This window comes from Geotrypetes seraphini, chromosome 6 (genome assembly GCF_902459505.1).
Source record: "Geotrypetes seraphini chromosome 6, aGeoSer1.1, whole genome shotgun sequence".
NCBI classification, from domain to species: domain Eukaryota; kingdom Metazoa; phylum Chordata; class Amphibia; order Gymnophiona; family Dermophiidae; genus Geotrypetes; species Geotrypetes seraphini.
In genome coordinates, this window is record NC_047089.1 from 137,833,137 (window position 1) to 137,860,426 (window position 27,290).

Sequence of the window (27,290 nt, forward strand, 5' to 3'; positions counted from 1 at the left end):
TCTTATTTTTTTCATGTACAACAATCATCTCTCCCTTCCTCTCCTCCATCCCATTTCTTCCCCCCCATCCCATGTGCAGCATCTTTCTATCCCTCCCTCCCATCTTCTCTGTGCAGCAGAATCCCACCAAATCTCCCACTGTAAGACTGACATACCTCCACTCCACTCCTAAAGCAGCAGGGGTGAGGGTTGCTGAATTGATAAGTCCAATTTTTTCAGCAAATCAGGCAGCACTAGTGGCAGGGATGGAGTCAGGGACATTCGGGGGGGGGGAGGGCTTCTGGAGTCAATCTTAACTAGGGCTTATTTTTGGAGTAGGGCTTATATTAGGAGCATCTTTAAAAATTATGCTAGGGCTTATTTTCAGGGAAACAGGGTAATAGTATCTTACCCTCCCCTAATCATTTCCAGTATGCTATTGTATCTGTTCCTCCTGTTCTCTACTTTTGTGTTTTGTTTTGGCGAATCATTTGTTTTAGAAATATAGAAATTGTTATGTTGGTGATGCCCAATAGTGGTATATCAAGTAGGAAATAAATTGTAAACATGGAAAAATAAAGCATATAAAGACTATAAGGCCTATCCAGTCTTCCCATCCATTTCATTTACTATCCCTTCATCTCCCTTAGAGATTCTATGTATTTGTCTTAAGTTTGCTTGAATTCAGATAGCCTTAATTTCTACTACATTCACTGAGATGCCATTCAACAAATTCATCGCCCTTTCTGTGAAGTATTGCCTCAGGTTACTCCTGCGTCTGTCCCAAGATTATAAGGACCAGCAGTGGGATTTAAACAGGGCTTCCCTAGTTCTCAGTCAATTGCTCTAACCATTAGACCAGTGGTTCTTAAACTTGTCCTGGGGGACCTCCAACCAGTCGAGTTTTCAAGATATCCCTAATGAATACGCATAGAAACATGATATAATATATTTATTATGTGATAATAAAAAAATGATAAGTGCAATAGAATGCTTCTTAAAGTTAGTAGGTATTTAATGAATATGCATGAGGTAAATTTGCATGCCTGTCACCTCTATTATATGCAAATCTGCCTCATGCATATTCATTAAATACCTACTAACTTTAAGAAGCCTTCTATTGCACTTATCATTTTTTATTATCACATAATAAATATATTTATATCACACTGATTTCAATAACATATTACCAAACCACACTCTCTGTGAACGAATCACACTACACAACTGTTTTCTTTATAAAATAGCTCAACGGGAATACCCCATTAGGCCAGAAAACCTGGACTGGAACAAAGCCTTTTCTATTTCAGTTCCTTTCAAAACCACATTGTCCCGTTTTTAAAATTATCACACGTTCTTTTGCTGTATTGCAAATTGTTACCACAGTCTCATGTTGCTCAACCACAATGATTATAGTTTATGCTTTCTGATATCACCATTGGACTCTACAATCATGTTGCTCAGTTGGCCCAACACAGGGCTGTGTTTCGCTTGATCAGCGTCTTCAGGAGCCGTGAATGCTTCAGGTTTTCACCGAGTTATTTCACCACTTATCATAGTTCATTTTATCATATAACAGCAGCATGAGGTTCAAAACCTCCGTAACAACTCTCTCCTCCTGCAAACTAGAGACAGACTTTGTTCCAGTCCAGTCCAGTCCGTTAAGCTATTTTATAAAGAAAACAGTTGTGTAGTGTGATTTGTTCATAGGAGAGTGTGGTTAGGTACTATGTTATTTAAATCAGTGTGATATAGATATATTTATTATGTGGTAATAAAAAATGGTAAGTGCAATAAAAGGCTTCTTAAAGTTAGTAGGTATTTATTGTTGAGTTAACTGAAGCCATTTTAAGTGATTTAAAGCCATGTTTGTACTAATTAATGCATATTCATTAGGGATATCTTGAAAACCCGACTGGTTGGGGGTACCCCAGGAGAGGTTTAAGAACCACTACATTAGACTACTCCTTAAAAGAAGTTCACTGTGTCCAACTTCATCACTCTATTCATGGCTCAAAAGCCAGCTTTTTTTGGTGTGTGTGCTAACTTTCAGTGTAGAGATTTCATAGTTTTGTGTTCAGAATTATGATTCATAGAGTAACTAAACTAGTATGAGGAGGAATTCTAGCTAAGTTGGAGGATATAAGCAATCTGGAGCAGCAGCAAGACTAAACACTAGTATATATGCACTGCTCTTATCATGCAAAATATTAGATGAATTTCCTGAACATAAATGGCTTTGCTTTGAATTCCCACTTCTTTATTAACTTATCAGAACTGATGCAAATTTACTTATACACAGCACATCAGAAAGCTGCCTACAGACAGCCAGTCAAAAGCTAACCAAATAGGAACATTCATTATGAAAAGTACCTAAAACTTATATACTCACTTAAATACTTGATTTAATATCAAATTCTAGCATCATTGCAAAGCATTTAGAACTTAAATGAATTAAGGCAGACAGAATATGCACTTTGCAAAATCTCAGCAATATTTTACTCTCCATATATTTTTGTTATTGATTTAGGGCTCCTTTTACGAAGGTGCATTAGGGCCTTAACATGCAGAATAGCACACACTAAAATGCCGCGTGCGCTAGCCGCTACTGCCTCCTCTTGAGCAGGTGGTAATTTTCGGCTAGCGTGCAAAACGCTAGCGCACCTTCGTAAAAGGAGCCCTTAATTTTGTTAGTAATTGTTTTCTGAATGCAAAAAAAATTTTTTTAGCATGTAAGTCAAATCTTGCTGTGTTGCAAATTCATATCAGAAAATGTTTGAGTCTGATTTAGAGAAAACGTCATAATAGGGAAGGAAACTGATTAGTTCAAAACAAAATACTAAATGAAACCTGAGGTTCTATCATATCATGATTCCACTCCCTCCCAACAAAAACTTTCCAACCTCTGTTATTACATTTCAGATATACCAGTAGCACACAGGATTAATATTGTATTGTATGATCAGATTTATTCAATTATTAAACCAAAAGGTGAATATGTTAAAAAGGATCAAGTAGAAACCAATTCTATAGAATTTTTAATGGTTCTAAATTTGTAAAAAAACAAAAAAAAAACTAATCATATATAAGAACAAACAAATCTTTTAGCTTGTAAACTATTTTATAAACTGTTATGAATGAAATACTTGTTTCAGGTAATTAGCTGCAAATTCCAAATCATATGATCTAGCAACACAACAGATCAACTGAAAGTTTTTTTTAACTTTAATATAAAGGTCAATCAATATAAACTAAACAGCTCCTGCAGTTCCTTTACAAGTCTAATTAGTTTTACCAATTTATATTCATTATTAAATAACTTCATTTGGGAGCACAAAATACTTACCGATGTTTGTTCTAATCCAGTGGCATTTTCAATTTCTGGAAGGTTTGCAATTATTGTAGTTCTGTTACCTTTCTCGGTAGTAAGGAGCTCTATGTCTAGACCATCTCCTATAACATACCAGCCTTTTACAGCCAACTAAAAAGAAATAGCAAATCTTAATTTAAATTTATACAAAAATGTATTTACAGTATCAAAAAATTTGTACATGAATCATTTACCTCAATGGGATTACTATTAACAACTGCAATTAGAATGCTGCTGGCTTCTGTAGCACTCAGTATGCCAAAGTCTATATAGCGCTCCTCTAGTTTTGGGGGCAGTACAAAATACTAAAAAGAAAAAACATTAATAGAAAGTGAAAACATTTACTTAAACAAATTTATCATCTAGGTATTATGTAACATTAAAGATGCACTTTTCCACACACTTTCTCTTCAATGTCACTAAAATAATTGTGAAGAATTCTGCAAAAAGCCTAATTACAAGTTTTGGACTATAACCTCCCCATCAATCCTAATAACTTATAAGTGCCTTTCATGTACCAACTAACATTCTCAAACCCAAAGAATTGTTACTTGAAATACAAGATACTATTTGTGGGGGGTTTTTAAGGAAATTAAGATTTATTGATAACCTTTATGAAGAGATTCACTCAAGGCAGCATTCAATATGTGTAACTTGAAATAGGCAACCTTATATTGAGGTAGTTTAGTATACAAATATAGTGAAATGATCAAATGGCAGCATATTTAATTAAAATTGCAAACTAAACTTGGAATACCCAAACTATAGTAATACTGTGTTTCCCAAAAATAAGACCTACCCCGAAAATAAACCCTAGCATGATTTTTAAAGATGCTCCTAATATAAGCCCTACCTCAAAAATAAGCCCTAGTTAATATCGACCCCGCAGCCACCCCTGAATGCCCCTGACACTCCCCAACTCCATCCTTAGTTTAAATTTTTTTTAAAAAATTTTTTTTAATCCAGGCATCTACTATTTCTGGACTACTACCTACCATCAGCGACCCCCAACCTAGTGAAAGCTGACATACCTCTGCTCCAAAGCCTCCTAAAGCAGCAGCGGTGCTCTGAATGGGCTGCTTAGCGTCCTTCCCCACCAGAGTTGGGACTTCCCTATGCAGCATCTTTATATTCCTCCCTCCCATCCCCCTGTTCAGCACAACCCCACAGACCTTCCCACTGTGAGACTGACATACCTCTAAGGCATCCAAAAACAGCGGCAGCACTCTGAACTGGCTGCTTCGCAGCCTTCCCTTTGTTGCATCACTGATGACATCAGTGATGCGGCAGAGGGAAGGCTGCAAAGCAGCTTGTTCAGAGCGCTGCCGCTGTTTATGGATGCCTCGGAGGTATGTCAGTCTCACAGTAGGAGGGTCGGTGGGGTTGTGCTGCACAAGGGTATGGGTGAGGAGGAAAGATGCTGCACATGGGGGTGGGGAGAAAGAAAAGAGAAAGAATAGCTTCCCACGAAAATAAGCCTTAATGCATTTTTTGGAGCTAAAATTAATATAAGACCCTATCTTATTTTCAGGGAAACACGGTAGCTATATAATACCATGTACATTACACATTGTTACTGTATGTATTTTATGCACATTAGAGCTTTCTAATGCATGCAAATCCCTACTATACAGTATATTCATTAATTCATATGTTTATGTATAGAGTGCAATCAGTTTTACGTGCATTAAAATTTTTAAGGTACTTAAACTGAACATGCGCTCCTAGCAGAACATTCAAATAAATGATATTCAATGTAAGCAAAATACAATGAAACCTCTAAGCAGCAAATGTGACCTGCAGTTGGAAAGGCATTGCTTCTGTCTCTTGCATTGGGCCATTTTTGAAATACAAGAGATAGAAGCAATCAGTGTTCCCGCTAAGCTGCGTTGACGTGCGCACGCGCACAAAATATTACCTCGCAGCGCACAAGTTTCTCGTCGCAGCGCACACAGTGTAGAGCACAGTTCTTCAACCGCCGGTCCGCAAACAAAATCTTGCCGGTCCACGAAGGATTCGGTCCCCGCCGCAACGAAAGGCCGGCGTCAGCTGACTTGCAACTTCCTGTTGCAGTCGCTGTGCCGGGACTCCTGCCTTCCACCGCGTTTGCCTCCTGCCTTGTCTCCGCACCTCCAGACCAGCAGCGGCAGCTGTGTATGCTTTTAACTTCGGCACAGAGCTGCCCCTAATCAATAGTTTAGCGCGGTTTCATAAGGCAGCCTCGGGGCCTTTGCTAGGCCGGCCCACATCGCATCATCGAAGCGGGCCGGCTATCAAAGGCCCCGAGGCTGCCTCATGAAACCGCGCTAAACTATTGATTAGGGGCAGCTCTGTGCCGAAGTTAAAAGCATACAGAGCTGCCGCTGCTGGTCTGAACTCTTGGGCCGCTGAAGGAGGGCAAAAAGCAGCTGTCCTGGAGGTTTCCCTTCCTCTCGCCTTTACAGGTTCCTTTTTTCCACCTTTTTTTTTTCCTTCAAACGGCAACGAGCCCCAGCATCGACATCAATCAAGTAAGTTCCACTGTCAATCAAGCGGTTCTGCTCGGCCAAAGCTTCCCCTGTGACATGAGCCACCCTCAGGGGAAAGAAAGTGACCCACAAAGGTGAGGGGAAGGGGGGCAGATGATGGAAGTTGGGGGGGGGGGAGAGAGAGAGAGAGAAGGGGCAGATGATGGAATGGAGGAGATGAGAGAGAGAGAGAAGGGGACAGATGATGGAAGTGAGAAGAAGGGAGAGAGAGCAGAAGGCAGATGGATGTCAGTTGAGAAGGGAGAGCAGATGCTGAATGGAAGTGGGGAAAGAACACATACTGGATGGAAGGAGGAGATAAATAAAGGGGGAAGAAAATAGTAACATAATGGAGGGGTGAGGGAAAGGGGTGACAAGCTGTGTGTAGACACAGTGAAAAGAGGGAAACGGGACTAAATAGTAAGAAAGAATTTAATTTAGATGGAGGCAGAAAATAGAGAAGGAAGACCAGAGAAGAAAAGGGAAGAGAGAGCAGAGAATGATCAGATCTGAGTGGAGGAAATGAGAAGAGAGATATGCTAAAAACCACAGGGGGGAGGGAAGGATAGAGATGCCAGACCATGAGGGGAACAGAAGGAAGATGATGGATGCTAGACCAAATTGGGGGGTGGGGGGGGGGCAGGAGGAGAGATGGCAGGGAAAGACAGACAGTGAATGGAAGGGGCAGATGCTGGACTGAAGAGACAGAGAAGGTTATCATGCTGCTGTACCGGGCCATGGTACGCCCTCACCTGGAATACTGCGTCCAGCACTGGTACTTTAAGAAGGACACGGTACTACTCGAAAGGATCCAGAGAAGAGCAACTAAAATGGTTAAGGGGCTGGAGGAGTTGCCGTACAGCGAAAGATTAGAGAAACTGGGCCTCTTCTCCCTTGAGCAGAGGAGATTGAGAGGGGACATGATAGAAACATTCAAGGTACTGAAGGGAATAGACTTAGTAGCTAAGGCAGGGAGAACGAGAGGGCACTCTCTAAAGTTGAAAGGGGATAGATTCCATACAAACGTAAGGAAGTTCTGTGGTAGAAAGCAACATATTTATTTGGCTCATAACTTGCTGGCGCCCGATATTTTTAGCTCACAGTGAAAAAAGTTTGCTCACAACACCCGCCCGCTTAGAGGGAACACTGGAAGCAATGCCTTTTCGTACTGCACCTCAACCCTGAAGAAGTAGGTGTGGGAGCGGACTGCTGGGCAGGATGGACCTGTGGTCTGACCCGGCAGAGGCACTGCTTATGTTCTTATGTTCTTAAACATGGATTCATGTCGGGAGGGGTGGTGTTAAACTTTGAACACAAATCAAGTTAAGTCTTTTTATACATATATAAAATATTTTGAAAAACAAGCGACAGGTTTTTGAGAAATAAAATGAAGGACCAATGAGGACGTGGGCTGTAAAGGAGTAATACAGTATACACCAGCAGCGATCTGAAGATCCTAACTAAATATAAAATATAGTATAACTGTATTTAGTTCAACTGGCTTTACTGAAGATTATTGAATTAGTTGCTTTACTGAGTCAATTTAGCCTCTGATATAACAAGTGGTCTGAATTGAAACAGACACACGTGTCTTCAAGCTGTAGTTTTTTTTTTTGCTTTTTATTTAGATCTTGAGTTTTAAGAAAACAAATACTTACATCTAAAAATCCTGTGTATGCCCGCACAGGTAGATGAAATTTAGAGGCGTTGGTTATGAGCAATATATTGTTATCTATATGAACAGCTGATGTGGATGGCGTGAAAACAAGTGAAAATACATTTCTGGCTTCATTAGGTGGAATTAATACAGGTTTGCTGAAGTTCTGAACCTAAAGTGATTTGTAAACAGGAAAAAAAATTTAAAAATTTAAATTTAAAAATATGTTTCAATTAATTTTCAACAAAGAAGAAAAACCAGGACTTACTTTAAACATTGCTTTTGCTTCAATTGGTAACAAAACATCATGAATGAAGATTGAAAAACTAAATGTATTAGTAAGGATGATGGGATTTTCCACAGGATCAATAGGACTGTCTCTGATGTGAAATAATGTAGCAGCATGATCAAAGCCCAAGTATCTAATGCCAAAGAACAGAAAATAAATATTAGAATACAATGTGTCATTTTCCCCTCATCATATTTCTTGTCAATTCTATAAGACAAGCAACCTTTGATAAACTGATAGCTCTGCTCAAAACATTTTTTAAAAATGCCATGTAAAAAGACCTATTGTCAAGGCTCCAAAAATTAACTCACGGTTTACAAGTCAAAGAAGGATGAATAAAAAAAGCACATATCAGATTTTCTCTCTTGGGATGGTAACTTCAACTTACACCCTTCCCTTACACTATCTACTTCTGGTCCTGCACTCCTCTCAATCCTACCACTCTCATCCCACATCCTCATACACTTTTTGAATAGCATGAACAGTAGCATCTTGTAGGCTCAGAAAATGCAGACATTGTGAACTACTGTAGCATGTGTTCATAATACCACCTCCTCCTCCCATGTGTGTTTCTCTCTCAAACAGAAAGGCCCTAATAAATATTTAACAGCACAGAGTGTGTGTTTTTTAGTCTGAAGATGCTGCTTCTATAAAGATTAACAATCAAGACCAAGATCCTCCTTCTCTCCCCAGGTTCTAAGCTGCTCCTGCTTTAATAAAGAAAAATGTAGATAACAAGGAGAGATGAAATGCATAAAGGGACAGGGCCTGTGAACCCTGAAGTTAGACACAGAGAACCGAGTTTCTCTACTAAATAGACCTGTCAAATCACTGGGTCCTAGAGATAGAACTTGAATGACTTCAGATCAAATGGCAAGTCACAAAACAAAACACACTCAATCTCTAACCCCAAGACCCCAAAAAAATTGTCAGTATTTATTTTGTAACAATATTGTAATTATTCAACTAAACAGATGTGATGAGTCTTGAAGTGTCTGGTTCTCACTGAGCCTGACTGGTTGCATGCTGCTCTCTAAGCCCAGTAAGAGTAGAAAGGGAATAGGGAAAAAAGACCAGAACTAAAACAAAAACACAGATGCTTTACTGAGCATATGTGAGAAGTTACACAACATGGTCATTGCATATATCTAACTTTTCTTTCTATTGGGACAAGTAGGATCTGCAGTAATCTGAGGAACAAAATCTCACTTATTTTGTGTATAAAGATTTACCACCTTTTTTCAAGGTGGTGTACTGTAAGTATAACCTGACCAATTATAGTAAAATATTCAAACCATACACATTACTGCATAGCATGGTACTTACATTGTTAATAAGATGCACATTAAAAAAACAGAATGGATGCATCTTAAAAGACAGCAAAGAGAACAAGCAAAGGTAGAAATATACACCAGGCCTGCCAGGTACTATTCTGAGGCCCTCGGTATGTTTATCATTATCACAAAAGTAAAATAAAACAGTTTCTTGATCATATGTCTCTTTAGCTATAAATTACAATATTATTAAGACTTAGCCAAAAGGAAAGATTTATAAACTGTAAAGAGTTTTACCTCATGCAAAATTGTCATTTCTTTAATAAGACATTAAGTATTTTTTCTGAGGCCCTCCAAGTACCTACAAATCCAAAATGTGGCCCTGCAAAGGGTTTGAGTTTCATACCACTGATATACACAGATAAGATGAAATAAAGAAAGATTAGGTCCTTACTTCAGTAATCTTCATTCTTTTAGATGCACCTTGTGGTCCTGAATGCTAGGTTCTTGTATCCTAACCAGCAAGTTGCTTGCAGAAAACTGTCAATCATGTTTTCCAACCCCTCCTCCTTCCTTCCCCCTCAGTTTGTACAAAAGGAATCAAATAGCACTGTAATAAAATAGGAAGGAGGATTCCAAAGTTGACAGCAAGAGGGAAGACTGTCCCTCTTGCTCTGAGGCCCGCAAGTCCAAAATGGCGGACCTTCCCCTCCTCGGTGCATCATGTGATGCTTTAGGCATCTGAGCCAATCATGGCCTTAGGCATCAGGGAGGGGGAGGCCCACCATTTTGGACTGATGGGCCTCACAGCAGGAGGGATTGGCTTTCCTCCTGCTCTCAACTTTGGACAAAAGTATGGGGAGGGGGGGTGGAGGTTCGGGGGAGCATCTGGTGGCTTGAGAGAGTGGACATCCTTTCTTTTTTTGGGAGGGGACGGGTAGGGGATGGTTTGCGGGTGGGGGCTTCATTGGCAGGAGGGAGTGGGCATCCCTCTTGTCTCTCTGTCTGGGGGTTCAGGGACCTACAGTTGTCATTTTTTTTTGGGGGGGGAGGGTTCATCATTGGAGAAGGGGGGTGGCTCAGCTCGTGTTTTGGACTTTTTTAAAGGGGCCCATTAAAAAAAAAAAAAAAGGTATGGCATTTTATAACTATATTAATTTGTATTGGTAGGACAGGAAAGTGACTGGTCTTGACCAGTCACTTTTTTCGTGCATCAGGAAGCCATGCTAGAGCATCAATTGCTCTGCTAATTTACATGCAATTTCAATATTAATTACCTTATTTGCATGGCTGGATTGGAGAATGAGCAATCGTGCACAAAATCACACAGTGAACCATTTTGTGCATCGGGTCAGCAAATCCGATCATTGCTAAACCAGTCAAAACCAGGTTAGCAACAATCGTTAGACGATCGCTGACTTTAGTGCATCTAGTTCATATTGTTTTGCCTTGACACAGAAGGTCTTTTTCATTCCCCTGAAGCTGCTGTCCTAAGACAGCCCTGCCAAAAGAAACGCAAAGTAAAGAATTTGAGAAGAGAAGCAGATAAAGTGCTGGCTAGAATGGCACAAAGATGGAGACAGCAATTGAATTACAACAGTACAGGTACCAGGATTCCATTTTAGTGCAATCTTACCCTTCTAATACTTCTGCCTGATAAGGAATTTCCAACTTAGAATAGCTTTTCTCCTTTGCTTTAACAGTTATTTTTCCAGAAAACTGTGATGCTCTCTTTGCTTTTGAAGCTGTACCACAAAGAAAGAAAAGGTTTGATAAAAATATTTTTTTAAAAAACACTATACATTTGTGATTAACAAATATATGTAATAGAAACACCTTGTTTCATCATGCAATCAACCAACACACACATTATGAATTAACATTCAGATAAAACTTAAAAAGCAACTATCTTGTCCAGCTGACAAAATCTACAGTTTTCTAGCAAAGGATATTAGTCAGCTATCAGCCACGCACCAGGCAAAGCTTACTGTACAGAATATTACTCCGTCCTTTTTTGTTCTTAATTGCAAAGTGTACTAGGACACTTGCCATGTTCCCCTTTATCTGCCTACGTACTAGTCTTATATTTCCTGTTAGCTTACCTTGCTTTCTTTTCTAAAGTTTAACATAGCTATACTACCATTCCATGCAAGTCTGCTAGCATTTTTCTTTTTTAGTCCTAGGATGATTCTGTAGAGAATTGGCTCTCCATTTCTCTTAAAGGATGTAGCACAAATCAAGTCACAACTTCCTCCTCTGCTGACCTAGACCCAACTATTTATTTGAACTGTATGGGTCACATGTTTTAAATGAGTGGTCAGGTCTATGATGGCGTTAAGAGGACTACGCAGTCTGTCCTCAGAGAACACCTATTAAAGATAAGCAACTTTAACTCCAAGAACAAAAAAGATATATGGTACTCTCAAATAAGAATTTCTAGCTACAGATTTCCCTTCTCAAAGACAACGGAGGATAAAGATTGTCAACATGCAAAAAAGAGAATGTTCTCATTGGCAACAGACTCTTTTTTTTCCTATGAGTTGATCATTATCTTGCAGTGCCCCTCCTTCCAACCCTGATTCAACCATTTAAAAACATCCTTAAGAGTTTATAACTGACTTCATTCATTTTCTTTTTTTGGGGGGGACTGCTTGTGGCAAAGGCGCAGATCTTTTTCCCCCCATTCTTTAACCCTACTTTCTTACCCTTGTCTCCCACATAATTATGCCTCTCACATGTGAACTCTATACACTACACTACCAAGGTACTTTCACCTTCATCTTATGAAAATAGCTCCCAGGCAATTTTGACCATGCCACCACTGTCTCACAAGCCTCACAAATCTGACTTGAATCACCAATCTAGGCCTAGGAAACTCTCTCATATCCAGGATATATTTCACTGTCCACTAAGGAGGTGCCTATTCCCCTTCCCCCCATGACTCCTATGCACCAACTCCTCCTCCTAATACTGGCTTTCCCCAATCTCTCTCATCGCCTTAAACCATTTAAACCTACCACCACTACGCTGCCACTCACTTTTTGATTTCACTACCTCACCCCTCCCTTTCGTCCTCCACCCTCTTCTCAGCTCTAAAGCTTCAACATTTTCTCCCTCTCATTCAGCCATCCCTACTCTAACTGTATGCATCTCCCACACTTATATGTATTCTCTTACTCCTTCTCTTGCTCTCTACCAGGGATACCATACCCAATCCCAGTCCTCTCAATAAGCCCTCACTCTTCTCATGCAGGTCACACCACAATATAATCATTTGTGTTCCTTTCCTCCTCCTCTGCCTTTTTCATTCACCTTGTGGAATGCCCACTCTGGGCTAGATGAACTAAAGTCAGTCAGTAATACCAATTGGATTGCTGTTGGCGGATTCTTTGATCGATTCTGGCTGAGCGATTGATGCACTACCAAGTTTGCATGCAAATGATTTCCATGGAGGTGCAAATCATTTGCATGCAAATCTGACTGACACATGTGCAGAGCCCTAACAGCAGTGACAGGGGAAGCAGCCTCCTGTCACTGCTGTTAGGATGACTTTTGTTTTTTTAATAGCATAGATGTTGTGCAAGTGTAACACACGTACAATCTGCCCCGTTTAAAAAAATGCCCCTGCACTGATGGCCCTCCCCAATGCTGCCGCCCCCCCCATGGCAGCGAAAATGGTAGAAGGGATGCCACTCCCTCCTCCCTGGCCAAATTCCCCCGTGCCATTCCCCCACCCACTCCTGGACACCTCCCAACCATCACCCTTCCTCCCAGAAAAAAAAAGGATAGGAGGGATGCCCACTCCCACCAAATGCTCTCCTCCCCCCCTCCCCCTGCACCTTTGGTAGACTTTGGGAACTGGAGGAAAGCATGGTCTCTAGCTCCAAGGCCAAGCATGTGGAAAATGATGCATGGGGAGAAGCCTAAGTCCCTGATTGGCTCAGATGCATAAGGCCCCTCCCCATAGGCATCTGAGTCAATCAGGGCCTTAAGCTCCTCCTTCTGTATTCCACGTGATGCATGGGGAGGGGCCTAAGGTCTGACATCTGAGCAAATAAGGACCTTAGGCACGCCTCATGGGAAGCCTTGATAAAGCATCAGGTGAAATATGTTGGCTACATATACCCCTGGCGTATGAAACCACAAAGCTAAGTAACAGATAGAAAATAAGATAGAATAATAAATAACGTATTTTGAACTAATAAGTCAGAACGGCGAGGACAAACTTTTCAATTAGTAAAGAACTGATGAAGAGTGGACATGTGAAGCTTAAAGCAATGAAAGACTTGAGCTTTGCGTGGTGTTGCTGAAGTTCTTTAGAAATGAAAAATAAATTTGATAGTAGGGAGAATACATTTGCATATATGTACTGAGTTAGTAACAGTTACCAACAGGTGTAGACCAGTCGGTTTATTCCGATAATTAAAACCCCTGGTTGTTTGGGGGGGGGGGGTTGTATTTCCAAGCGATGTTAGTTCATCAATCGCTTGGCTACTTTGCATGGGGTTTTAGCTAATTTGCATGGCCGGATTGGAAAATGGGTGATCGAGAGGAAAAACACGCTGTGAACTGTTTTGTGCACTGGATCGGTAAAAGCGATCCTTGCTGAAGCTGTGAAAACAGGTTTAGCGATGATCGCTGACTTTAGTGCATCAAGCCCTCTATCTCTAACAAACTTACCTTCATCCATGACCTCGTTATCTCTCGAACTCTCCACCTGCTAGTATTGAGACCTGGATCTGCCCCGAAAACTCTGTTTCAGCTGCCTGTCCCAAGGAGCCTACCTTTTCTCACATACACCTTGCCCAGTTGGTCATGGATGTGATGTTGGGCTCTTAGCCTCAAGGAATTTTAAGATATAAGAACCCACTGCAAAAGAATATAAATCAGACCAAGTAAAAATTCTTTGGATATCTAAACAGAGACCATCATATATGTTATGTATCTTGCCAGGAGAAGAAATGAATATTGCATCTGGTTAATATATATTACTGAGAGCACAAGAGATAAGTGACAAAATTATCCAATTTTTCTCAGGCGTTTGCGACTATATATATGATCTATGATGTGTTTTGTGGCAATTGATTGGCAACATTTCAACTGAAGAATTCAAAGACTATTGTTATACTAAAATTTAAACTTGTACACAATGGAGAGATCTCCAAAATTTACACATTGATTTCACTTGTCTTGGCACTGCGAGAGGCCCAGGGATGCTCTGATTATACCTGTTTGGGTTGAAATCTATAAAGCAATCCTCCATTGTGGGGGGGTCAGTTGAGTCAACAGGTCTTATGAAATGAGGGCTCTCACTCACACTTTGTAATATTTTTAATTCATTTTGATTTCTTTTCATTTCTTTTCTCGGCAAGATACATAACATATATGATAGTCTCTGTTTAGAAATCAAAAGGATTTTTACTTGGGCTCTTAATCTCGCCATCTTGAAGATATCAACCTCTTCTTCCGACTCAGTCTCACTGATCTGCCTCCTTTGAAATCTATTCCATCTGTCTATTCATTCCTCTACCTCTCCGAGTAGCAGTTATTTACAGACCCCCTGATAAGTCCCTCTCTTCCTTCCTCACTGACTCCTGGCTCTCCTTCTTTCTCAAACCCTCATTTCCTTCCCTCAACCTTGGTGATTTCAACATCCATGTAGATGACCCCCTCCGTGCATATTAGCCTCTCACCTCTCAGAACATATGGTTCCCTTGGATTTCTACTCCCCAAGTGCATTGCCCTGCACTTTTTTGCTCTAGTTTCATTGAGATGGAATCTTTCATCTCAGTAAAAGCCAGCTATCTAGTGGAGAATAAATTTTGTAGAACTGCTTGTCTGAACCTACTATCCTGCCTGGAAAGATTCTCTAGACAGTAGTGGGATGTAAAAGTATGAATTGAGGACCAAGTACCTGCTTTACAGATGTCTTTAATGGAAGTGGAATGTAAATGATCTACCAATGTTGCCATTGCTCTCACTTTATGTGCAGTGACACGACCTTACAAGTGGCAGCCCAGCCCGAGCATAGCAGAAAGAGATACAGTCCGCCAGCCATGTACAAATGGTTCTCTTAGTGACAGGAGCTCCCAGACTTTTAGGGTCAAACAACAAGAACAGCTGAGTGGAAATTATGTGGGGTTTTATTCTATGTAAATAATAAGCCAGTGCACGCTTACAGCCCAATGTGTGAATTGCTGATTCCCCAGGGTGAGGAGTGTGTGGCGTGGTGGTTGAAGCTACAGCCTCAGCACCCTGGGGTTGTGGGTTCAAACCCCGCGCTGCTCCTTGTGACCCTGGGCAAGTCACTTAATCCTCCATAGCCCCAGGTACGTTAGATAGATTGTGAGCCCACCGGGACAGATAGGGAAAATGCTTGAGTACCTGATTGTAAAACTGCTTAGAAAACCTTGATAGGCAGTATATAAAATCCTAATAAACTTAAACTTAATATGGTTTTGGAAAAAAGACAGGGAGAACTATGGCCTGGTTCAGAGGAAATACTGAGATGATCTTTGGAAGGAACTTAAGATGAGTTTGAAGAACTATTCTGTCATGGTAAAACATTGTGAATGGAGGATCTGAGACTAGTGCTTAAAGTTCACTAAGAAACGTGCAAACATGATGCAGAATAAAAATGCTACCTTCCAAGAGAGATATCTGAGTGATGAAGATGCTAATGGTTTAAAGAGAGGCTTCATTAAAGCTGAAAGTATGACATTAAGATCCCAAGCAATTGGAAAGGCTTAATCAGAAGTTTAGTATGCAGAAGACCTTTCATGAATCTGGAAATCAAAGGGTGTACCAATAGTGGTTGTTTATCAAGAGGTATGTATAAAGCACTAATAGCACTGAGATGAACTCTGACTGAATTTTTTTTTGAATGAGTGTTAATACACTCATGGCGACCACCGGTTGGAACTCTAAATCCAGCCCGTCAGCGGAACGGATTTCTTCTTTGCTATCTGGAAATAGACTATTTGGAGGTGATATTCAGGAACAAGTTTTAGACTGGGATGACATCTTGAAAACACAAAAGAGTCCTATTAGATTACAACTTCATCCAGCCACCTTAATTGAATATTGCCATGTACAAAGGATTTCAAGGGGATTACGTATTCAGAAGGAACTCCGGTTTCTGGACAATAAAGAATATGTGGAGCACTGGACTTGCAGTGGATATACTAGAACCCCTTATAGAAGATTTAACTAATGAGGTCCAGACAAAAATGGACACTATGAAAGAAATAGAGGATGCTGACATTAATCAGGGTCATCTGGCTGACCATATTAAAATGATAGATAAATATCGCTCGGAACAACGGTTGTTGAAAATATCTAAATTTAAACTCTGCCCTATCATCTGGTCTTTTTTTCTGCAGAGATGGGTCACATTGTTTTGATCCCATTACTGAAGAAAGCTGACTTAGACCCATCATCATCATCTAGCTATCGACCTATAGCGAATATTCCTCTACTGACTAAAATGTTAGAGTATTATCTTCTCATATTTCATCATATTTGGAGAGATTTTCCATTCTCTTATCTTGCCAACATGGATTCACACCTAATTTCAGTGCCAAATCTCTACTGCTCTCAATCTCAAAGGTTCAGCAATTGCACTTGCGTAATACGTTTGCAATTTTGCTACAATTCTATCTATCGGCAGCCTTTGATGCCGTCTACCATGATATTCTGATTTACCAACTTTCTGAGACAGGTATTGATTCCATAGTCTTAGACTGGTTTTCGAAATTCCTATGATCTCGCTCATATACTGTTAATATGAATGGCACTATGTCACCCTCTTGGAAGCCACTATGCGGAGTCCCACAGGGATCACCTTTGTCTCCTATCCTTTTTAACATCTACATGACTACTTTGAAGCTTTTCCATTTATCTCCCTGTGAAACACTATATACGTATGCAGATGGCATCTTTGTTCTCCTTGAGATAGACTCGAATCTCACTAACCTTGTCGGAAACATAACAGATTGTATAATGAAACTCCAGTCTTGGGCCCTTACTGTAAAAATGAAGCTGAATGAGTCCAAAATAAAATTACTTTGGCTTGGTCCAAAATTAGACCAGCTACCTTCATCCATTCTGTTGCCTTCAGGATCCTCACTGCAAATTGAATTCTCAAGTAAAGTTTTGGGTGTCATTATAGATTCAACACTTTCATTCAGTGACCATCTTAATTCTCTGGTAAAAAAATGTTTTTTTCAATCTCCATATGTTGAGAAAAGTGAGATCTTGTTTCCATCAACAACATTTTGCTGTTCTTGTACAATCAATTATTCTTTTGAGGCTGGATTACTACAATTTGGTCTATTTAAACTTGACCAAGAAAAGCTTACAAAGGCTTCAATTGATCCAGAATACTGCGGCTAGGCTGATCTTAGCAAAAAGTAAATTTGATCATGTGTCTCTGCTTTTGCAAAAACTTCATTGGCTTCCAATAATTTCCAATATTTTAAAGGTACGTGCTTAACATTTAAGATCTTGCATGGCATCTTCCCTCCTTTAATTCCCCTGTCTTGGAATTCTGCAAGATCTGATAATACCAATCTACTCAGAAATTCAAATTGTCTTTTCCTACGCTGAAAGGCGTTATCTACATTGGCATATTAGGGAAGTCTCTATTTTTCAAAATTGAATAGGGAAATAAGTTTCCATACCATAAAATGTTATATACCAGTGTCTCTCAAACTTTTTTAGCTCCAGAACAAATATTTTTTGTGGCCCATTATAATGAAATTATAAAATTGCAAAACCAACAAAAAATTAAATTTGGATGTTATTTAAAGTTCTTTAAGTTTGTATTATTTCATACATGCTATTGATAATTTTTTTTTTTTTTAATTACTCATGATTTGTACAGTTGGATTGTTTCATGTTCTAGTTAATATTTGTATATTTTGTTTATCTTATAAAATTAATAAAAATATTTGAACTAAAAAAAAAGTTCTTTAAGTTATATATGTGTAATTGTAACAATGGTGAAACTAAAGTTGATAGAATAGATGTGTGGTTAAGGCAGAGCTTACAGGAATTGGGCAGGGACAGGGACAGCAACAAAACTCACAGGGATGGGACAGGGAAATTGAGTTCCTGCGGGGATGGGGAAAAATTTGTCCGTGTGTCATACTCTAGTACCCGCACTATGCCAAAAGTCCACAGACTCGGAACACAGACATATATTGCCAGACTCCAGAATGGCCTCTGAGCGAGTGTTTTTCCCAAAATCATGGACCTAGGCCAGCTTCCCAGCCCTGGAGGAGGTGAAACCTGAAGTTCCCCCCCCCCCTCCAGTGTGCTGGGCACGCAGTATAAAGTCGCTGATCCGGCACAATCAATGCACACATTCAACAGATTAGGGGCTAAGGAGTCATATTAACATATAACATAGTAGGTGAAGGCAGATAAAGACCCAAATTCAATTTAATTTTTTTTCTTCTTCTTAGCTATTTCTGGACAAGAATCCAAAGCTCTGCCCGGTACTGTGCTTAGGTTCCAACTACTGAAGTCTCCGTCAAAGCTCACTCCAGACCATCTACACTCTCCCGGCCATTGAAGCGCTCCTCAGCCCATCCTCAACCAAATGGCCATATACAGACACAGACTGTGCAAGTCTGCCTGGTACTGGCCTTAGTGCTTCAATATTTACTATTATTTTCTGTTTCTAGATCCTCTGTGTTCATCCCACGCTTTTTTGAACTACCACCTCTCTCGGAAGCGCATTCCAGACATCCACCACCCTCACCGTAAAGAAGAATTTCCTTACATTACTCTTGAGTCTCCAACTCCTCACTTCAAAGGCCATCCCAAATGATTTTTAATCAAATCAAGGGGTTTTGAGGCAGAAATAAAACTTTGAAAAAAGATCGATAAAATCCAAGATGGTTGTCACCAGCGAATTCGCACAAAACAAACAGCAAAAATAAACTCCAAAAACAAAAAAATAGCGTTTTGGGGTTTGGGGGGGGGGGGGGAGACCTGAATCCTTCCCTTAGAAACTCTGACAAAGAGTTTTACCGCATTCCACAGACCACTCCCAAAACTCACATAGGAAATAATGGAGGTGTACTTGCAGTCTGTGTTTAAACTGCAGCTGAATGGAGGAAAGGATTTTCTGCCTCAGAAACTGTACAAATGACTAAACTTGAAGATCTTCAGACTGCCAGTCAGACAGACACCTCCGCCCCCACAAAACCATACCATGTGACCATAGGCAGGAAACGCAGCCTGTGCCCTGAAACCTAGAGGGTCTTTTTCTCAGGACGCATACAGCCTGCACTTAATCCCCTAACAAGCTCAGAAGGCAAGCAAACTCCTAAGGGAATGGACCCTGAGTTTGGGAAGGGTGGCACATAGCAGACTGGTTCCACAGTTCCACCAAAGTTCCTCTGTGAAGCAGAAGTCTGGCTCCGCGGGACTGCATTCTTTCCCCCAACAGAGGACCACAGGAAAGGGGTCTCATGGCTAGAGAATGACACGGTGAAAAAATCTGTCCCCGTCACCACCCCGTCCCCGGTCCACCATCCTCTGCACCGCCCCGTCACCGCCGTTCCCTTCACCGCCCCGTCACCGTCACCCCTTTCACCGCCCCGTCACCGCCACTGCCATCCCATTCACCGCCCCATCACCGTCCCCGCAGCATCCATATAAGCCTTAGTACTCTAATATTTAGCTTATAGAAATATGTAGACAAAAGTTAAACTGAACCGCCAAGAAACCAGACCCTGGATACAATGCAACACCACAAAAAACAGTAACACATGTCCTCTAATACAGTGCAAAATATAAAGACAGTAGATGTAAATTTGAAAAAACTGATACATAACAATCACCACTTTACAAATTAACAATAAAATAAAACAAATGAGAAATAAAAAAATACAATTTTATTGGACTAATCCCCGTAAGCTCGGTCCCCATCCCCGCAAACCACCTGATTCCATCCACACAAGCCTTGAACTGTTTATATTAAAGTATAAAAAGAAACACTATTCTGTACTATTGTCAATTTATAAATCAGCGTCTTCTCCCCACTCTCTTCCCATTTCCCTTCAGCATCCTCAGCCCACTCTCTCTCCACTTTCCTTCAGCGCACGCACATAAAAACAAGCAAGTAATTTTATATCATTTTCATTCTATTCATTCATAGAAATTAAAGTCTAGATAATGCCAGTCACATAACAAAACATGATTTTACAAAAATAATTCCCTGCACAGTCAAGCCTGCAAGGATTACTAGATGTCTTTCAGCAGCTCCCCTCCCTCCCCTCCCTCCCCCTTACCTTTGTGGCCAAGTCAAAATGATCTACCAACAATAAAATTTTAAAAACACAAAGCACGCTGTACGCAGAGAAAATGTTAATTATCATTTATATTTCACGGGTTTTCAAAGATGTCAAGGCAGATGACTTTATGCAATGTCACCTCAGTAACAACTATACAAAAATAGACAAATATTCCCCCTCCCTTTTTACTAAACTGCGATAGCGGTTTTTAGCGCAGGGAGCTGCGCTGAATGCCCCACACTGCTCTCGACGCTCATAGGCTCCCTGCGCTAAAAAACGCTATTGCGGTTTAGTAAAAGGGGGCCATAGTGCAAAATATAGACAGCAGATATAAATTCTCAAAACGGACACATTTTGATCATTAAGTTGAAAATAAAATCATTTTTCCTACCTTTTTGTCTGGTGATTTCATGAGTTTCTGGTCCTTCTTCTCCTGCCCCCTCCCCTCTTTCTTTCTCTCTCCCCCTGACTCTCCTCTTTATTTCTGCCTTTCTTTCTCTCTCCCCCTGGCCCACCTCTTTATTTCTGCCTTTCTTTCTCTCTCCCCCTGGCCTCCCTCTTTATTTCTCTCTCCCCCTAGCCCTCCTCTTTCTTTCTGCCTTTCTTTCTCTCCCCCTTAACCCCCTCTTTATTTCTGCCTTTCTTTCTCTCTCCCCTTGGTCCCCCTCTTTCTTTCTGCCTTTCTCTCTCTCTCCCCCTGGCCCCCTCTCTTTATTTTTCCCTTTCTTTCTCTCTCCCCCCTAGCCCCCACAAAGCCATTGTGCCAATTTCTCCACTTCCACGATTCTTTCCCTACCCTCACCCCCAAGCCAGCAGCCGATTTCTCCCTGCTCCTTCCCCGATGTTCTGAATTTCATCGGGCAGCAGCAGCATTCACAATTCACTGCTGTTGCCCGCTTCAGGCCTTCCTCTCTGTTGGGTCCTGTCTTCATGAAAACAGGAAGTAGGCAGGACCCGGCAGAGAACAAGGCCTGAAGCCGGCAACAGCAGCGAATTGTAAACGCTGCTGCTGCCCGAAGAAGGTAATGGAGCACCGAGGCAAACCGCTTCTCCCCCCTCCCAGACGAACCCCTGCTGACCCCCCGTGAACCTTTCCGACCCTCCCAGCGAGAGCAGCAAACCTCCTTCATGGCTTTCTCCTCCCTCTGCCGCATCACTGATGACGTCATCAGTGGTGCGGCAGAGGGAGGAGAAAGCCGACGCTACTGGAGGGAGGTTTGCTGCTTTCGCTGGGAGGGTCGGAAAGGTTCACTTGGGGAGGAGAGAGATAGGAGGGTCAGCGGGGGTTCGGCTTGGAGGGGGGAGAAGCGGTCTGCCTCGGTGCTCCAAGGCCTGGCGCCATTACCTTTTTCGGTAATGGCGCCGATGCTGCTTTCGCTGGGAGGGTGGGAGTGCGATAGGGACCGGGCCAGCTGTTTCACCCCCCCCCTAAGGTGGCACCCGGGGCGGACCGCCCCTCCCCCTTTGGTACGCTACTGCGTGGCACCTAACACAGAATGGAATTAGTATGGCAAGGTAATGAAGAATGGTCCAGCAGCCCCCACCCTCCCTCCACCTCACCTTATATTCCTTCCGAGTTTGCCGGCTTCCTTTTTTCCGAGCCGCATGCGTTCAAAAAGCCATGCACGCGCGGCTGCGCGAGTCAATCAAACTTCTCCTCTCCTGCAACTTCCTGTTTCCGGTTGCATCAGAGGAGAAGATTGATTGACTCGCGCAGCCGCGCATGCACGGTTTTTTGAACGCGTGCAGCTCGGAAAAAAAGGAAGCCGAAAAACTCGAAATTTAAGGTGAGGTGGAGGGAGGGAGCTGGCTAAATGCTACGGGCGGGCGGGCGGTGGCTGCGGGGACCGCGCTATCCTTGATACCTCACTGCAGAGACAAGACCATTCACCGCTCCACGGGGCGTTGAATGGCCTTGTCCCCGTCCCCGCATCGACTGCTTTTTTTCTTTCCCTGTTCCGGCGGGTTACCCGCGGCTAAAGGCGGTAGCCGCGGGTAAACCGCCACCGTGTCATTCTCTACTCATGGCACTCAGGCCACCAAAAAAGACGAACTTAAGTGGGAAAAAAATAAGAAAACGAAGAAGAGCACAGCAGAAGACTGCATGGATTGCAGGGGGCTCTTTCTCTCTAAGGTGGGAGGAGCAAGTGTTCAGAAAAGTGTTAGGATTTCTGCAACTCTCAGATTGCGGGAAGGAATTGAATGCCTAGCGTACTGAATCCGGAAGGGAATATAACAGAAAGACTCCTTCTGGCTCATGTGCAGATGGAAAAAACTGAAGGGGGCAGCAGAGACCTCTGATGAAAGAGGAGGGATTCAAAAGCTGGAGTGGATTCCTTCTGCACAGCTTGCGAGCATGAGGATATTACCCGTCCATCCAGAATGACACACCTATTGCACTAGAAGCTATGTTACAGAGGAACATAAGGGGAAACGGAATAGAAGGAAATAATTTATATAATCTTAAGGATGCAGGAAGAGGGAAAGGTTGTGCTAAATATCATGAAGTCCTCGCCTATGTCCACAGTGTCTGCTTTATAGAAACTGGTATGTTACACTATATTTTTGAAAATATAGCCATATTTTGGCTAGAAAAGTTTCCTACATTACTTTTAAGCTTTGAAAATAAAATATTCTACTTGAATAAGTAGTAGTAGGATCATTCTGAACTGACCTGATGAAGGGAGCATTATTTAAAAAGGCCAATGGAAAATAACCACCTATAATTTGAATCTAATGAAATAGACTTGTCCTTCAACATCAATGCTTCAATACATTCATTAAAGGTGTGACCAGCCTTAGTTCTTACTGCTACAGACTAATGTATTTATTCTTTCTGGAATCTGTTTTTTGATATTTACTTTAAAGCTCTTAGTTATAAATTGGAATAGAAAAGCATTGAAAGACTTCAGCAAGACACTTACCATCAAAACTAATGCTTGCAACTTTGGTGTATTTATTTTCTGAGGCTTTCAACGTAATTGGTTTGAAGTGTACTGTTATAGCTTCATTCTGAGGTGTAGGTCTAATGCTCTGTAGACAAATTGGAACAAAAAAAATGAATTACTGAAAACCTATATTTTCAAGCATATTAATTACATCCTTGCTCCTTTCACATTGTATAAATTCAGCACAATAATTGGTATGTAAAAAAACATTTTTATTCCCCTTAGTGACCTTATTTTAACATTCACCAAAATCCTTTTACTACATTAGCAAAGAAAAAAAAGTTTCCTGAACAGCTTTCATCTAAGTATATCATTTCCAAACCACACTGATATTCCTTTCTTTAAGAATTTAAGATATTCCAGACTTTAAGAATAAATGGGATACCCATGTGGGATCCCTACGAGGGTCAAGATAAGGAAATTGGGTCATTAGGGCATAGACAGGGGGTGGGTAAGCAGAGTGGGCAGACTTGATGGGCTGTAGCCCTTTTCTGCCATCATCTTCTATGTTTCTATGTTTCTTCCACTGCCTCCTTTACAACCTTAAGGGCCAATTTACAAAGTGTGTGTGAATGCTATTTCACTGCCTGAAAAGTGCCACAGGATTCAATAAACTATGGCTTAACTCCTTGCAGTATGAAGCCTGACACCATTGTTACAGGCAGGCAGTGCCATTTTGGATAACAGCACGGCAAAGGCAGGAGTGATTAGTGATCACTCTAGCCCCCTTCCCCTACCCACACAGGACCACCAGGGATGCCCTGGAAGTTTCTAGATCTGCTTTGTACTGAAGGAACATTCTTTCTACAAGGGAGTAGAGGGTCTGCGATTATTTCTACCAGGGAATGGATTTGCCAGAACACTGGGTTGTTCAATTTAGTCTCAGGAGTCAAAGCGCCCATGGGAAGAATTAACCACCTCTGGAAGTAATATTTATCCATTTATATAATCAGCCACATTGCATGTGTTTGCATGCAGCAATAACAAAATGGAACAGTCCAAACACAGACCACCTTCAGACCACCTTCTTGCTGCAGTTTTCTAGGTCGCGCCGCATCTGGTCAGGTAGAACAAATGTTTCAGCCATCTTGCTGTAGCTGTGACTATGCTGTGAGGTTTGCAGTTTGTCTTTATATATAGTAGATCCTCAAACCCAATTGGTTAGGGCTTGAGATGAATGAAGCAGGAAATTCCATTGGTCATCAATTTGAATTTTGGCAGGAAAATCCATTGGTCTCTTCCCATAGAATGGAAAATTCTCTGGTGAGTTTAAATATTTTCTTCCCATGAAGTTGGGTTATACTGTATGTTGTCTTAGGCTTCCACAGCTGGTATTAGGCTTATTGCAGTTTTCCAAATCTCGACACATCTGGTCAGGTCAAAGCACTTTGTTGATTCTTTACAGTGACATTCACTTTTGTAATGTCTTCAGATAATGTGCCTCCAAAATCTCTTGCTCTTATCCAACATTACCTGACAGGGACTTCCCATTTCACCAATAGCTGCATCAGGGGTTGCTTTCTGTTCCACTGCACTTTCCAAAATGGTGACAGGTCTCAGCTAGACACCAGGGTTTTGAAATCTTTTCATCAAAGCTCCTACCCCTATGTCCACCAAGCCAATCATGAAACAGTTTCATTGTAATGACATCTAAAAAAATGTGGACTGCTCAGCTCCAACATTTAAACATCATAGTTGTATCATATTTTAAAAAAAGAATAAAAATCATCAGAGCAGATTCTTCCATTTGTCTTGAAATATACCACTTATCTCATCAATTAAAGAAGGCTATTTTTTAAAAAAAAATTCTTTATTCATTTTTACAACTTACAAGTGCTTCAGAAAATGACATTTGAAATTGGATTCATCACTTGATTTTCTATCGTAATCAACTTAAATTAATGAAATTTCACCCCACCCTCCCATCCCTATCATAAAATATGCAATCACATATACCATAAAATATGTTCTATTAATCTCAACATTTAATAAAAGACCAAAAAACCTCCCCCACCCCCTCATTTATAACTATACTATTAAGGGAAAAATGTTATCTACTCATTACAATAATCTGTTAATGGCCCCCAAACCTTTTTAAATTTACTAAAATTTCCTTTCTGTGTGGCTAATGTTCTTTCCACTTTATATATATATATGGCACAAAGAATTCCACCAAAAACTGTAGTTCAATCTACTCAATTTTTCCAATTAAATGTAATCTGTTGTATGGTGACTCCTGTCATAATTAGTAAGAGCTTATTATTTTTTGAAGATATTTGACTCTTTGCCCTCATTGACATGCCAAATAATATAGTATCATATGATAAAGCCACCGGATTTTCTAACAAACAATTTATTTGGCCCCATATTGACTTCCAAAAAGCCAAAATGAATGGACAATAGAATAATAAATGATCTACAGTCTCTGCTTCGAGATGACACTGCCAACATCTATTAGACATAGAGCTATCTAATTTTTGTAAACGAACAGGGGTCCAGAATGCTCTATGTAACAGAAAAAAAACAAGTTTGTCTCATAGATGCAGACACTATACACCTTATCCTCCAAGATCAAATCCGTGGCCATTGAGACACAGTAATTTGATGCTCAATTTCAATGCTCCAAATGTCCCGAAGACAAGTTTTTGGTTTTTTATTCATAAATCCAGATATCATTTTATACCACTGTGCAGCCTGGTGTCCCAAGAAGTCCATCTGAAAGTATAAGAACTCTAAACTATATTGATTATTAAGAGTTTTCCATTCAGGGAACCCCGCATGAATGCTCTGCTTCAGTTGCAACCATCTAAAACTTTGTGAATTACCAAGACCAAATTTATGTTGCAACTGTGAAAAGTCAAGCAGCTTATCATTAGATATAACATCATCTAGAATACTGTTCTTTAACTGCCGGTCTGCAGACTGGTGCCGGTCCGCAGAAAATTCCTGCCGGTCCGCAGAGGGCCGGTGAGATCGACGTGGTTAAATTTCCCGTCAGCATCTCTTCCCCTTTCCCTTCCAGGGCTTAGGATTGGCTGCGGACAGCAAAAAGAAAAACAGAAGCCGCAGGACTTTTTCTTTTGCCTGCATCGCTATAGGCTCTGCCGATCCTGATCCCACCTCCCCCTCTGAAGTGACTTCCTGTGTTTGAGGGGCAGGATTGAGACCGGCAGAGCTTATAGCAAATAGCAATGCAGGCAAGAGGAAAGGTCCCGCAGCTTCTGTTTTTGTTCAGAGTTCTGGGCAAGGGAACTGTAAGTAAACTGATGCGAGTTAAGAACCAGGCTGCTTCCAATTTAGTGTCAGTTATGGCGAGACCAGCCTTTGTGACACTGGAGTCACTCTGGGGCCAGCAGCCAAGGGAGGGAATAAGAGATGCTGGATTCCCACGTGTTGTGGGAAGGGGATAGTAGACAAGGTGGGGGGTATTGGTGTGACAGAAGGGAGAAGGTGGATCCCCTTGGGGGAGGATAGTTATTGGAACTAGGTGGGAGTTGAAAGAATAGGGACACAAAGACAGATGCTGGACCTTGCAGGGGGCAGAGAGACATGGAAAATGCTGAACAGGAGGGTGGAGTATGAAGACAGAAGTAAGATGGTGGACATGGGTAGAGGGAGTAGGGAGACAGAGGGGATATGCTGGACATGGTGAAGGGGGAATAGGGAGACAAGAAGAAGATGCTGAATAAGGAATGGAGGGGAGTAGGGTGATGAAAGGTATCTGCTGGATTAAGATGGAGAAAAGAGGGGAGGTACTGGAATACGTTCAATATAAAATCATAACTGAGGCTTGTGCGGATGGGATCAGATGGTTTGCGGGGACCAAGCTTGCGGAGACGGGGCGGAAATGTGTTTTTTAAATTTCAGTCTTAGTAGTTTGCCGGTCCACAAAATAATTATTTTATTTCTGCTGGTCCACAGGTATAAAAAGGTTGAAAAACACTGATCTAAAATACATAT

The 27,290-nt window shown here is 41.3% G+C and overlaps 1 protein-coding gene across 1 annotated transcript in view; it reads right to left on the minus strand.

Moving 5' to 3' along the window:
- The window catches only part of TMEM131 (transmembrane protein 131), a 396,906-nt gene that overhangs the window by 184,979 nt on the left and 184,637 nt on the right, over window positions 1-27,290 (minus strand). The window contains 6 exon segments of the mRNA XM_033949394.1: window positions 3,326-3,460; window positions 3,544-3,654; window positions 7,515-7,685; window positions 7,782-7,935; window positions 10,713-10,821; window positions 23,307-23,415. Coding sequence (XP_033805285.1) covers window positions 3,326-3,460; window positions 3,544-3,654; window positions 7,515-7,685; window positions 7,782-7,935; window positions 10,713-10,821; window positions 23,307-23,415 — 789 coding nt within the window.